Source organism: Alternaria rosae (genome assembly GCF_020736505.1).
Source record: "Alternaria rosae strain MPI-PUGE-AT-0040 chromosome Unknown BKA58scaffold_1, whole genome shotgun sequence".
Taxonomy (NCBI): domain Eukaryota; kingdom Fungi; phylum Ascomycota; class Dothideomycetes; order Pleosporales; family Pleosporaceae; genus Alternaria; species Alternaria rosae.
In genome coordinates, this window is record NW_025763570.1 from 3,339,804 (window position 1) to 3,354,133 (window position 14,330).

Here is a 14,330-nt window from a genome sequence, read left to right on the forward strand (position 1 = left end):
GTGGGTCCTGCGCGTCGGCTCGGCGAGGGGAACTCCAACCACTCTTCTATGCGCCGCCCGTGAAGGTGCCAAGTTCAGAAGGTAGACAGGAGAGAAGTCAGGGAACAAGCAGCGCACAACGCGACACAGGGTGGTGAGGAGAAGGCCGTAGCTTCTAGGACTTAGTCGGCCTATGTTGGAATGCCTCAGGCGCCACTATGCCGTTATCTTAGCGGTTTCACGCGACCATCTGCGCCGCCACGCCTGCCTTAGCCTTGCAAGGGAACAACGATGCGCCGCCGCATCTTCGTCGGCCCTCTTCACGTGTCAAAACTTTGGAGCGCCCATCTACCAGGACTAGTCGTGAATTGACTGAGATTACTATTGTACGTTACTAACTGTGCCAGTGCACTCCGTTCCGCTTATATATATAGAAAGTATCAAGATACTATGTAGTGCCCCCGTCTACGTCCTAAAGAGCCCATCGCTCATGTTTCCCAAGCAACGCCATCAAAATCGCTTTTGCACAACTATACAGCAAGGAAACTCGTAAGCGCATCTTCTGCGCCAAAATCAAGATTAAAATGGGAATCTATCGTTCCCAACATGGTATACGGGAAAACTGACATTAACGAAATGACTTTTTCATCTGTGGTAGCTGCGCCCACTGTGTTGTGTGCTGCCACTGCGACTACGGTCCACGATCTCTGCCGAAGCCTCAAGGTGACTTCCTGCATCATACACGTCACGTTGGACGCTGTCTTTCGTCACATGGTGCTGGACAACACCAGTGCTCAGAGGACGCTCGGACGTTCCACCAATCGCTGGGGGCGCATTCAGTTCACTGGCACCGTCGTTACGGTATATGCTCGATGCTGCCGATGGTCCTGGTGAACGCTCTGGTGAAGGTTCGGTGGATCCGAAGGGTAAGCGAATGGGTAGGCCTCCAGGTCCGCCCGGTTGCAGGTGCTGACTTCGTCTTTGGCTGCTCGGACTCCCTGACGTTGGCACATCCATAACAGTAGACAGTCGGTCTGGGAGGAGAGCAGCTTCCGTCGACTTCGTACGGCGTGAGTTCTTGCGCGGTATTGATGGCACGCGACTTGGAGGTCCTGGTGGTTGCGTAACGCGGGAAGCACGCGATCCAATTCTACTGGGCAGCTCGATTCCGCCAAAACTCTCAATGGGTCCCAGAGCCGGTGCAATAGGCGAAATACGATTTCCCGGGTCGTAATCTCGCTCCTCATCACTCGTGTCTGAGTCGCTATCGGAAGAGTCTCGTCTCCCTCCAGCCAAGGCAGCCGCTGTCGCTACGCCTGACCCTCCTGATACGTTCCGAGCTCGCGGTGGTGACTCAGGACTGTCCCGATATGGCTCCTGCACGACTGCTGGCGACTCAACGTCTTCTTCCACAGCCATCATCTGTGGCGGTATACGTGTACTTCTGACCACTTCAAATCCCTTGCTCTTTTCCTTCTTCCGCCCACCCAATAGGTTCAAGCTCTTGAACCAACCTGTAGCCGACGACACAGGACTCATGGGATCTGCAGGCCCTGTCTTCAGCTTTCGCGTAGGTTGGGAAGACAAAGCAGGGCCACGAAGTCCATAGTAAAAGTCTGACTCGCGTACGGAATAGTCGGTATTGTTGTTGTTCCTTCTGTCAAGATTTGGGTCCGAGTCGTCTCGGTTCAGCCGCAGATAGGCTGGGGCAGGTGTGCCAGAAGTACGCGACGGGCCTTCACCGGCTTTGATAGCTTCAGTGTCTAGATTGTCCGAGTAGGGGGCGTCCACAATATCTGCACTTCCCAGAGGGGCCTTGCCTGGTGCAGCTGCTGTTAGAGAATCCATGGTATGCTTACGGGGGCGTGGAGGTCGATAGTACGGATCCGCAGCGTCCATGGTGCCCATCGTTGGCCTGCGAGAGCTCTGGCCCGAAGACCCGCCACCTAAGAAAGTGAAGGGTACCGGACCCGATCCTGGAGTTGGACTGACATTTCCGTAGTCGCCCTGACTGAAGCCGTCGAATCCAACACTTGCACGTTGGCTGTCTCGGTCATAAGGCCCATTCAGGAGCACGGCTGAACTGGCAGACATACTCCGGGATCGACTGTTCATGAGCTGTATGTTCTTGTTCTCATCGTGTGACAACATGGCAGCGTTCGAGTTCAGACTACCACGTGTGTTTCGGTGGACGTTACGTTTCGACAGTTGCCGCTTTCCAAAGACTGCGGTAAGACCGCCTCGTTGATCTGCACCTACACCACCAAGTCGGGCAGAAACCTCGATGATTGTCTGAAGAGCGTTCAGGAAAAAGCCGAATACCAAGACGATAGCGTGTAGTAACAAGATAATGTATCCGATCCAGCCCTTGGGTGCTTCATCCACGTCAAGCGAGGGTACGAAAGCTACGGAAAGAAGGACGCAGGTGAGTCGGACTGTAGCGAAGAAGGTATGGTAGGCATTCATCGAAGTATTTGACTGGAACGGCCGGAAGGCGTGTAGAGTGAGAATCAGAATAACTTCGCATATAGCAAGTATGATGATTTGCGCGATGCCAGACGGTTGGATGGCGCCGATAGCAATACCACGGATGATGGTGAGCAGGACAGGAATGAAAGAGAATGGAGCGGCATCATCCGAGTAGGTGTTGTAGAGTGGTCCATAGGTCAAGACAGTGGGAAGGTCGTCAAACAAATGAGCACGAGGGCGTGTGGTGAAAATGAACCAGAATATCCAGGTGACTGATCCGGCGACAATGATCAGCATGATGACGGCTGAGGAGACGACGGAAGCCGGCGAGCGTGGACCGACTACGAGTTGGAACAAGGACAGCGCTATAATCGGAAGCATGAAGTAGTTGTAAACGACACGGATGATGTTGCCGGCGGTGAAAGACCAGTTCTTCCCAGTCAGATCACCGTCTTGCGTGTTGGTGATCCAGCGGAAGAGCCAGCGTATGAAGAAGCCGAGCTGGGTAAGCACAATCACACAGGCTATCAGAACGAGTAGGAAGATGGCCATACACGCCCATATATCACGCTCTCTACTCATCCCAACGTACTGACCCAGGCGATTCAGGCCGTAGGTTCCGTTAGCAAAGTAGATACCGTCAACAAGACTCTGGGAGCCGTTGCCTTGACTGACGAAACTCTGATTAAATAGAAGTAACGACCAACTGGCCTGGCTGACGACGGGCTGGAAGTACCCGGGGTAGTTCAGGCTGAGACTTCCTGCCAAGACGATGAATTGAATGTATTGCAAACAATCTCCAAATCCGGGCGTGACCAAACGCAGCAAGTCCTCGTCTCGGCCATAGTTGCTGGTCCAGCGGAAGATATTTGATGTTCCCCATGGGCTGCAGGTCGCCGCGAACACGGTTGCGATAGCCACGAGGGCAAGCACGGCAGCCGGAAGGTAGCATATCGCATCGGATAGTTTTTTGCCGAGGTCTGGTGTGATGTTTGCAGAAATGCAGCCGAGAGCCTGTGCATTATCGTCACCGGAGACGATGCGCAGTGTCGAGGCCCAAGTTGAGAATGCGTACGAACTACCGAAGTTATGTGCGACACTGACGGCTGGCAAGGTCCAGAACTCGCTCAAATTTCCACCAAAGGATGGCGCCACTGGACAACTTGTGTTGAGGACGGACTGACAAAATTGGGCGGCGGGCGCGTTATATGCGGAGTAGGATAGGACCTTGTTGTTCCAGAACAAAGTAGTGTAGTGCTTGTGGTTCGGAGCCAGGTTCACAATCTTGCCAAACGTCATATTTGGGTCCTTCCAATTGTCGTCGTTCAACGGTGGGTAGTCACCAAGCTGGGCCTGACCCGAGACATTGCCGTATACCGTGACATTCAAAGTGTGATCCGGACTGAAGTCAGCCCAGACGTATTCGGGGGTGAAGCGGAGGTAGGGCGTTTGTTTGCCATCGGCCAGGTAGACCCGTGTCAGGCAGTCTTCAAAGTTTACGAATACGGCGCTTGCGATCGGCAGGAAGGAGGCTATGGTGATGACGGCGAGAAGGGGGAAGAATGCGCGCAGGGCTCGCAGCGTGGATGCTTTCCGTCTCGATCGTGGGGGCGTCTGTGTAGGTTGTATCGAGGGTATTGTGAGCTGTTCAGGGCCAGGCAGCCGTAGCGCGTCATCGCGCGAGGTGGTAATGGCCATCATGACGTCCCCCTCTTCATGTTCACCCTCCAGCCTGCGTCTCAACGCGATCGTCTTGAGATTGTGTCGCAAAGATAGGCCGGTGGCGGTCTCCAATGGTATGTGTGGGAGCGGCGGTAGAGTTTCGTGCGCGGCGTCGGGGGGGTGGTGGGTGAGCGTAGGTCGGAACAGTCTGCTGTGGAATGCGTTGGGGCACAGCTGAAGAGTGTACTACGGCGAGCGAGGGTAAGCCTGCTGGGAGTGAAACAGGCGTCAGAGGAAGCTGCGCCGATGAGCTGGCAGGGGCGACGGAACCCGGGCGATCAGCAGCGGCAGTGCATGGACAAGAAGACGATAACAAAGCGTCGTATAGCGAGTGTACGAATCGAAGGCGGGTGAGGTTGGAGAGCTGGAGCCGGAAACCCAAAGCGTTGGTAGTGAAACTCCTGAGGCGAATGTTTACGGTGGGGTGCAGCGGATCAGGAAAGCCAGGCCATGGAAGCGCGACCAACAAGGCGCTAGCTTCGTATACGGTGCACACACGCTCCTTCCGTTTCGACTCGAGGTTGGCCGCAGAGAAGGTGCGGGAATGACTGTCTTCCCAGCAGCGCCACGGTTATGATGATGGCCTTAGCTGGCTGCACTGGCGAACAGGGTGACATCCATCGCGTTAACAGCACGTACTATGGCCAGGCATGGGCGCAACGTCATCGTAATGCCACTAGGGAAGCTCTGTGTAAAGGAGAATTAGGGCCTCTTATGCTCAATCGCGATCCGGGCGGAGGAGACGCGCATGTCACGACATGTGATTGGCCCGCAAACACACTTTTAACAACTTCAGAATGCGGAAGTGCCACATCCCTAGCGCTATTGGCAGGACTGAACAATATCAAAAGTCGACATTGCATCACATGTCCAGCATCAAGGCATGTATCCCAGTATTACCACACATCAACGTCTTTAGGCCAGCTGCCGCCCGTCTTTTGTTGAGGCCACCTGCTGATTAACGCGTTGTTCTTGCCTTAGAGCAGTGGCGCAGCCAGCAGACTAAATTTAGCGTCTTGCCCGGGTGTCGATCCAGGTTTCATCCCGCATTCGCAGGCCATAATGCGACGACCTTACCGAGTCTTCTGCATTAACACAGCCAATCTTTAAACGCGTGTCTTGTCGCGCTCGTGGCCGCTTGCACGCAGTGTTTCTCGACTCGGCAACACTTCAGTCTTCTCGGCCGGGGTTTACCGTGACAATTTCCCAACCCAAAAGATACTTGCCTTGTCTGTCTGCTAGTTCACATGCCACATGTTTGACTTTTATAATCATCATGCGTCGAAAGGAGCATCTTGGATCACAAAGTAGGCGTCGAGTAGCCCTTTTCATAGCCATCGATCCTCCCGAGAAGCCGGGCAAGCTACGCTCCTCGCCTAGTTGTATTGAGTTTCAATCTTGAAGGCTGATCTCGTTGTTCTTCGAAGCCAACAGTCACACACGATTCCCTGCCATTGGCATTCCCAGTATTCACACCATCAAGGCTCTGCGAAACACATATATGCAAAGTCATGACAAAGCTCTGCACTATCTCAGATCTGTTGATGGAAGTGGACGTAGAAATTTTGCTCTTGGTTGTCCAGTGGGAATGCTTTAGCTTGGCGCGCCAAGCACCACGACCCATCCCGTCATCCCGCAGTTCGTCGCGGCTTCCAAACAGCTGTCGTTAGTTCGTGTGCGGCAACACAGAACCACTGTGACAATCGCTCGGGACGCGTCTGAACACATTCGTACTACCTTGCACCTTGGCGATCCCTCGCGTCCCTGCCACCCAGATTTCTTTCAGGCCGCACGCCGCCTCAAGCTTCATCCGGCAGGTCGTGCAAATACAACATGCGCATTCCATGGAACCCCGCTCCTATCAGCGATACCATCGTCCAGAAAGCACAAGTCCAACGTCTGCCCAGATGCCGGCTCAATAATAATCGGTTAAGCCGTGGAAAGCTTCCTTGGCATATGGCTAATGAGGCAGGTGCGTATCTTCGAAGCCTTGGCAGTGATTGTGATGCTCCGCTCCGCATAGTGACGCCGCGCCCGATAACCCGGACTACAAATTATGTCTAAGTAGCCCTGCTTAATTCCACAGAAGTTCTTTCTGCACTTCCGACTTCTTCAATCCGTCTCAAGTTAAACAGGAGAAGATGGTCATCAAGACGGTGCTCGTGGCCGCCGGCCTCTTGCTGGGGTCTGCCAAAGCCATAACAGTTGAGTATGTTTGACTTGATGATCGCGCCCATTCATTCTGACGATACTCAGGGGCATGCTTGCCGCCCCTCGCAGAAGCACAGGCAACCTAAGCCCCAAAGGAGTGAGTCGCCCAGCTCTTCTTTTACGGCCAGATGCTGACTTCGTAGGACCGCGCATTGTTTTCAGAGACCAAATTCAACTGGACGTCTGAAAAGTCCAGTACTTCTTGGTACTTCATTGACACCGAGTCTGGAAACATCACCAAAGCGCCCTTCGGAAGCGATGCCTCGGAGGTTGTGTGGGTCGGTGACACAGCGGACAGCATTCTCTACCTCAACGCAACCAACGAGGAAATTCCCGGAGGTGTCACTCTGTACACTGCTGATCTCAGTGGTGACTCTTTCGAGCCAACTTTGGTGGCATCTCTGCATGCTCCTCTTTCTGGATTGAAGGCTGTCAAAACCGAGTCAGGCATCAACTTCGTTGGCAACTGCCTCTCATACGAAAGCAATGGAACCGCATACAACCCTGAGCTCGTTACTGCCCCAAAGAGTCTCGGACAATTATATGACAGTAACTTTGTAAGGCATTGGAATTACTACATCACTGCCGAACGCGTCGCTGTCTTCAGTGGAGTTCTGAACGGCGGCAACGGAAGCTACAGCTATGGTGGCGAGCTCAAGAATCTTCTGTACGGAATGAACTACACTGTAACGCGCCCAGAGAGCCCTGTCCAGGGTTCCTCAAGCGACCCCGGTGACTATGATCTGTCTCCCGATGGTAGCATGGTTGCTTTCCGTACCAAATCCCCAGATCTTCCCAAGGCAAACTACACCGCTAGCTACATCTATGTTGCTCCATTTGACGGATCCGCTGTCGCTGTACCAATTAATGGTCCTGGCACTACTGCTCCTGAGACAGCCCAGGGTGCATCTGGTGCTCCTGTTTGGTCGCATGACGGCAGCAAGCTGGCATACACACAGCAAGATGGTATTGATTACGAATCCGACAAGTACAAGCTGTACGTTGCGGAGATTGATGGTATGAACAGCAAAGTCCGCTCAGTCGCCGAAAACTGGGACTCCAGCCCAACTGGTCTCCAATGGAGTCCTGATGATGTCGACCTTTGGGTCACCTCCGAGTTGCACGCCTCTGTTCGCTTGTGGCTTGTTCCCGAGGACGCGCCAGCCGACTTCACACCCGTCAATTTTACCGGTCCCGATACAGTTCTTTCCGACTTCGGTGTTCTCCCCGACGGCAGTGCTTTCGTCTCAGCAGCGGCTTCCTGGACCAGTCGCATGTTCTACAAACAATACCCTGGTCAGGACAAGCATGTTCTCTTCACTGCCAACGAAGTTGACCCAGAGCTTGAGGGTCTCACGCCAGACTCTGTATCAAATTTCTGGGTCACCAACGACGACGGCGACGATATTCAGACCTTTGTCTTCTACCCCACTGACTTCGACCCAAGCAAGAAGTACCCTCTCGCGTTCATTATCCACGGCGGACCACAGTCTACTCAGGGAGACAACTGGAGCGTGCGATGGAACTTGAGGACTTGGGCGGATCAGGGCTTCGTTGTCACTGCGACGCAATTCACCGGATCGCCATCTTACAGCCAAGCCTTTACGGATAAGATCCAAGCTAACTGGGGCGGAACACCGTACACCGATCTTGTCAAGGTCTTCGAGCACCTCCGTGACAACGTCGACTATGTCGATACTGACCGGGCCATCGCTGCCGGCGCATCATTCGGTTGCTACATGACGAACTGGGTGCAGGGCCATGACCTAGGCCGCGAGTTTAAAGCCCTCGTCTGCCATGACGGAAAGATTAACCAAGTCGGTTCCTACGCCACTGAGGAGCTATGGTTTATCCAACGCGACAACAACGGCACGGTCTGGAACGACCGCGCCAACTACGAACTATGGGATCCTCTTGCCCATTTCGCCAATGCCAGCACACCCGAGTTCATCATCCATAACGATCTTGATTACCGTGTTGTGCAGGCCGAGGGACTGCAGACGTTCAACATCTTGCAGAGTCTGGGTGTGCCGTCGCGCTTCTTGCATTTCCCCGACGAGGGTCATTGGGTGACAAGCAGGCAGAACAGTCTTCTTTGGCACAAGTCTATTTTCAACTGGATCAGGTACTACGTCGGATTAGACGAGGAGCTGTCGATGGATGGCGTTATCACGCAGTAGTCAGCTACCGAGGTTTAATAGCTCTTAGTCATATGAAGCGAATCCGATGGAAACACAATTTCTCATTGCGTACGACGTATCTTCTTGTTTGCGCATTGCCGTGGATGAATCCTAGATATTTAGCTACTTCAGGCAGGCGCTTTGCTCGGCTTGGTGGCCCATGCGCCGCATTCTTCCCTCACAACTCATGGAAGGAAAACCTATACACCTTACCTCTTAGAATTATACATTACCCTAGGGATTGTGTTCTTCGGGCTTCACACTAACGTAGACTTCAGGGCATCTGTTTATTTGCTTTCTTGTATGACGTCCTCCGGGAGTTTCATCTGACCTTGGCGTCTTCTCTTGTAATCGGTTGTAATGTAACCCGCCAAACAATGTTGACTACTATTTGACGGTCATAGATACAAGGCTGATTAATTACAGCCTGTAGATTAAGTTTGCAACGTGCATGTAGGTGCACAGCCACGACTACGGTGGCTAGCAACCCCACCTGCTGCTGTGATTTAGGCATCCGCTCCCGCAACTTGTGTCAAATCTTCCTGAATCTACTCAGCTACAAACACAGTAAAGAAAACATTATTTACTCGTATTAGCAAGTCTCAATCAGACAGCGGTGGTTATTCATTGTCTTTATCTCGCGCCCCGGATATTGTTTATGTTCAGCCTTGTCTGCACCTCCTCTTTGCTACCTTTGGAGCTTCCCTACCGCTTTGCCCCGTTAATCATCAACTTGCGACACAAGAGATCGAACTTTCCATCGGATCTTTATCGTCCGTTAATTGTTGGATCTAAGGTCGCTCAGCTAAGATGTCAAACACAATTGCCGCCTCTCACACATCGAGGGAGCCGGTATCTTTTCAACATGAGCCGCTGGACCAGACACAAGCTTCTATCAGGCTCATAGAGATTAATCCTGGATTATCAGCGGAAGGACTGATTGAATGCCATGTATCGCATACAACCATCGAAGCCACATACACCTGCTTGTCTTATCGATGGGGTGATGACGACCCATTCAGCTTAAGAACCATCCTCATGAATGGAAAGCCGTTCATTGTGCGCGAAAACCTCTTCGATTTTCTGCATTGTGTATGCACCTCCCCCGATGCGTCAGAAGACACGAGTGGAAAATACTAGATCGATGCATTCTGTATCGATCAATCGAACGTCTCTGAGCGAAATCATCAAGTTGCTCAAATGGGCAAGATTTTCGCAGAAGCTGAGCGTGTACACATATGGCTTGGAAGTACGACGCCCGCGGACTCTCGATGCATCCAAACGTTCTTCGAAGGACCGAACGAAATCATGATGTTAGGTGCTTGGATCAAGGCAATACGTCATGACATGCCGATCCTCGAACACAACATCTTTCGTAACAGATATTGGACTCGGGCCTGGGTGACGCAAGAGGTCCTTCTAGCAAGATCGATTCTTGTCCAGCTTGGCACACAAAGAGTAGCGTGGGCAACCATGTTGGAGCGATCTCGTTACTGTAGCTCGAATTGGATCGACACTACGTATCGGCGATTTGCGACACAACAAAACAGCGATCTGCATACAGAGAGCTCGAGATTGGTCAGTTTATTGTCCCATTTCGAGGACAGAGAGTGCAGTATCATCCACGATAGGGTATACTCACTTCTAGCTCTATGCGATGAGCGAGATGTTGTACCTGTCTCGTACTCGACCACAGCCGAAGAACTAGCTTTGAAAGTTCTAAAACAGAGTGATAATTTATGTGTTTGCACTGTTGCTACAGTCGCTAAAGCCTTGCAGCTTCGTCGGCCCCCATTTGATTCAGGCTCGTGTCTACGTATCGAGGTTGAAGGCCTCTTAGTTCATTGGGACGACAGCCTTGACTGGACATGGCGATGGCACGCTTTCAGAAGACTTGGGAGAACAGATTACCAACAAGGTAGCTATCTCTTCTATTGGGCCACTTTGCTCTGTGCAAAATTAGAAGGGGACGTATATATGCCTACACCTATGGGTGAGCGACTCCATCACTATCAAGACCCAAACGAAGTAGGTGGCGATTAGGCATGGACTGTAGCAGGTCGAGAAAAGGCAAAGATATTAGAAGAGTCGTATAAAGTGGGGTCGTCAAGACTGTCCAAAATACTGCAAGATTTTGCTGTTGCTGAGGGGAATAGTGTGCCTTGGTGTCGCTTGGCTCCAGGTTGGCGTGCCTTTGCGAAAGATGTATTTCGAAATAGATGTATCGTTGAGGTTGACCTATGGGCAATGTGGCTTAGTTTTCCTTCAGGCTCGCTTTGTTCAGAACGCACGCGCTGGCACTGGGCTCGTTACAGAGACGGTCCCTTCTTAGAAGTTGATCTCGACAGCAGTAATATGGCTTGCCATGCATCCGATGCGGATGCAGCAACATGGACATCTGTTTCGTGATTTCTGAAATTCATATCTGTTTAGATGAGGTCTTGTGAGGGTATTGGAAATGGCGACTACTGCTATAGAAATCGTACGAATCACCTTTTCTGAAATAAGCCATAAATGACTTAAACTTGCTCAAGTCGACCTTCAGCGAGCCCACCAGCTTAGAGTCTCGCCTTCTCTACCCTCGAAGCTGGATGCCTCTCATCAATCCTCGGCAGCTTATCGCTCCACGTTCTCCCATTCCGCATAAACACCCTCCTCCAATCCGTTGGATTCAAGGGCGCCTGATCCCACCTCCTGCCCCTCTTTGCGCTAACCTTCGCTCGCTTCTCCTCCGCAATACCACTAGCAGCCGCGACCTTCTTTCCTCTCTCCGCACCAAAGTTACTAGGAATTGCCTGGCTGAACTCTTTCGCACTGACTTCCAGTAGCGCTTCGGTATCGGCTTTGATCCGGTCTGCAAGAAGACGGATAGATGACTCAGCGCAGTGAGCGGCGGCGCGGCGTTGCCAGTATTCTAGGAAGCGATATGCGTGACCGAGCATGCCGCACATCGCGCCTGCTGAATGGAGAAAGTGGCCGTTGCCGAAGGAATCGCCTGCCACGATGCCATTAGTGGCCACGCGGGCATCAGCACCAATGCGCTCAACGAGGCTGAAGGGCTTAGGGCCGTAGACCATGGCGACTCGACGGAGCTCGTCTGGGGAGATTTCCAGGATGAGAGAGGCTTGCGAGATGTAGTAGTCGTAAAGGAGAAGTTGATAGGCTGCGAAGTATTCGGCGGAGTCTTTGCTGGTCTCCGCGCCGACAAGACCGCGTTCGACTGGGCATAGCGAGACAAACTCAGGTACCTCAACGATGAGCCAGGAGACCCTTGGGTCGCCTTCGTGGCCTACAGCGATCTGCCGTACCCATGATTCATTGCCATGCTGATCAAATTCGGAAGCGATACGACGACGCAACCGTCCGTCAACGAGAATATTGAATTGGCCAGCGACGAAATCTGCTTGCGCTACTTTGGCGCCTTGACCGTCGCCATGGTCAACTTGTACGTCGTGCTGCTGGAAGCCTAGTTGCTCAGCTTCACGGCAGTTGATGCCGGTGGCGACGCTGAACAGCTCCGGAACCCCAAGATCGATGAAGTCGCTTCCTGGCGTGCGGATTCGTTGGAGATCGTTGTGATATTGAACTTCGGTAACTTCTTCGATCCGAATTTGGACACGACCACACGGAAGATGGACTAGACCACTTCCGTCCTGAACTACGCGGTGTTTGGTGAAGAGGCGACATCTCGGTGTCTTACTGGCGTTCAGATCAATCTTTTCGAGTGCTTCGAGATAGCGACGGAGAAGAAGTTGGATGGAGAATGCCGCAGCTTGCCATGTCGAAGGCCCGTCGAGGACTTCTCGCATATCCGTACGGATTTTGGTCGGGCACGGGTGCTCCGGAATAGTCGGCGGAGGCACAGTAGTGACGGTGCGATGCGGCTTGCCATTCTTCCAGCGGTCGTCGATGTACTCAATGTTGTGGATTTCGCCAACCATATGAAGTTCTTTCTCGTAGCCCTCGATGATAGCTCCGGGTATGATGTCCCTGGATTTGGTCATAGGATGATAGAACAAATTTGCCAGACTAAGCAGTGATCCATCCAGTCTTTTCGGTAGATTGTCTAGTCCGTATCGATCCAACATCATCTTGTCGATAAGCCCTAGCTGATGGTACATATCTTCACGGATGTTCCAATGCACTCCTAGGAACGGGTCGCCACGAAGATCTACACCGACGGCACGGCGGCCCATGGCTATGGCCCACAGCATCGCCAGCATGTTTGTGCCCCCAAGGCCGATGGCAACGAAATCGGCATCTTTGACTCCGGATAGCGTGGTTGAGCGACTGCCGCCTGGTATCTTGGTGTTCTGGGTCCGTTCTTGAGCCAGATACTTAGTCGTCGAGTAGATATTGCTGTTACCGGAAGCCATTGGACCGGAATGAGGTTCAAGTCAAACTGAAAAGTGGAAACAAGACGAGGGCGGCGTTGCTTCAAAGGATCTGAAAACCAACGTCTCCGCTGAACCATTCCATGCGGGACGGGGCGTTTAGGTTGCAGAAACGACTTACCGTTCTCGTACATCTACCCCGTCGAGGTCGTGGAGGGCTACCATGCTGAGTCTAGGTTCCCCACAGTTGCTAACTCAAGACGAACTAACACAGTTCGCATCTTACCCATGAGATTGGCGGCGTGGGGCGGCACGCTGCCACGTATCGTTTATTGGCGCGACGATATGTGTGCCCCTACAAGCTTAAATCCTGCCATGCGTGCCCTGCACGTTGTGTGGTTGTTTCGGTGCGTCGGGCCTTTCATAAAGTCACTAATGAAAACCGTTGTGGCATTCCCGTTAGCGCTGTTGTGGAAGCAGCTACATATGGCCATGTAGTCTCGATAGTGAGAATCCAATCGCCTCCAGCTGAAAATAGGTGCGGACCCCACAAGTGGTAATTAGGTTGCAGGTTGCTGTACGACTGTGACGGTGGTTTTAGAACGCCTCCACGAGCGGATGACGATAGAGTAGCGTGAGCCAGAAGCGGGATATCATGAGCTTTGTGCTAACGATGCATGAAGCACATCCGGAGTAAAACCTTCTTTCCCCCTCACAAGGCGGGCTAAGCAAGGCGATATATTTATGACAGGCGCCGCAATCAGGCGGGTATGTTGCTCAGAGCCTGCCACGCCATCTAGAGTGGAGCCTTACACACATGGATGCAGTAAGCGACGCATGCAGCAATCAATGCACCTTGAAGGCGGGGAGTTTGCCGAGGTCAGGAACGATCGAGGGTACCATAGCGGAAGGAACTTGGTCGACTCGGAAACGGGCGTGACAGCGAGCTATACACAGTATACGGTTGCGACGTGTTGGGGCAGCTGGTCGCGGGGAGACGGATGATTGAGGGTGATGGGCAGCGATACGAACGGAGATGTGCAAGGCTTGGCGCCAGAAACACGCGTCCGAAGCGCGGAACGCGCTCTTAGCTCGACAGACCAGGCATCGACTGCGACTCCACAATCGAGGTTTAGCTCTTACAATCGCGCGCCCTCGATTACAATCAGTCGCCATTATGCGTTGCGATGCTTGATAGCGAATTTGACATATGTACTCCACGTCTCCCCCGTAGGACACGTTACACGAAGTCGCCACTACTATGCATCCTTCCTACTGTGAGACGTGTGCTGTCTCTCAGCAACCGCCTAGTATATTATATGCTTCAACATGCGACCTGATAATGCCTGGCTAAGCACGAAAATGAAAGGCTATCGCCATTCCGAACGAGGCCTTACTTCGGTCTTGTTCCGCCGTTCACTATGATACATAGATG

General features: G+C 52.6%; 4 protein-coding genes across 4 annotated transcripts; 2 read left to right on the forward strand and 2 right to left on the reverse strand.

Moving 5' to 3' along the window:
• Window positions 1-330: 330 nt before the first annotated feature.
• On the reverse strand, window positions 331-3,426 carry BKA58DRAFT_373522 (uncharacterized protein; the record flags this gene model as incomplete). The annotated part of the gene is made up of 3 exons (XM_046169231.1): window positions 331-696; window positions 736-803; window positions 840-3,426. Coding segments are annotated over 3 exons (2,727 nt in total), but the record flags the coding sequence as incomplete, so codon positions are not given.
• A 2,885-nt stretch (window positions 3,427-6,311) lies between these two features.
• On the forward strand, window positions 6,312-8,561 carry BKA58DRAFT_305934 (dipeptidyl-peptidase-like protein V precursor; the record flags this gene model as incomplete). Its single annotated transcript, XM_046167083.1, has 3 exons — window positions 6,312-6,379; window positions 6,427-6,478; window positions 6,525-8,561. 3 exons carry the CDS (start codon window positions 6,312-6,314, stop codon window positions 8,559-8,561), a joined length of 2,157 nt encoding a protein of 718 aa, XP_046031448.1.
• A 492-nt stretch (window positions 8,562-9,053) lies between these two features.
• On the forward strand, window positions 9,054-9,960 carry BKA58DRAFT_373527 (uncharacterized protein). Its single transcript, XM_046169232.1, has one exon. The coding sequence runs from the start codon at window positions 9,372-9,374 to the stop codon at window positions 9,699-9,701; it is 330 nt and encodes a 109-aa protein (XP_046031449.1). The 5' UTR covers window positions 9,054-9,371; the 3' UTR covers window positions 9,702-9,960.
• A 1,085-nt stretch (window positions 9,961-11,045) lies between these two features.
• BKA58DRAFT_21526 (uncharacterized protein) lies at window positions 11,046-13,060 on the reverse strand. The gene has a single exon (XM_046166143.1). It carries the CDS (start codon window positions 12,935-12,937, stop codon window positions 11,120-11,122), a length of 1,818 nt encoding a protein of 605 aa, XP_046031450.1. The 5' UTR covers window positions 12,938-13,060; the 3' UTR covers window positions 11,046-11,119.
• Window positions 13,061-14,330: the final 1,270 nt, after the last annotated feature.

Excerpts from the sequence above, each read along its gene's own strand:
- BKA58DRAFT_373527 (XM_046169232.1), top strand. The coding sequence starts at position 9,372 with ATGTCAAACACAATTGCCGCCTCTCACACATCGAGGGAGCCGGTATCT.
- BKA58DRAFT_21526 (XM_046166143.1), bottom strand. The coding sequence starts at position 12,937 with ATGGCTTCCGGTAACAGCAATATCTACTCGACGACTAAGTATCTGGCT.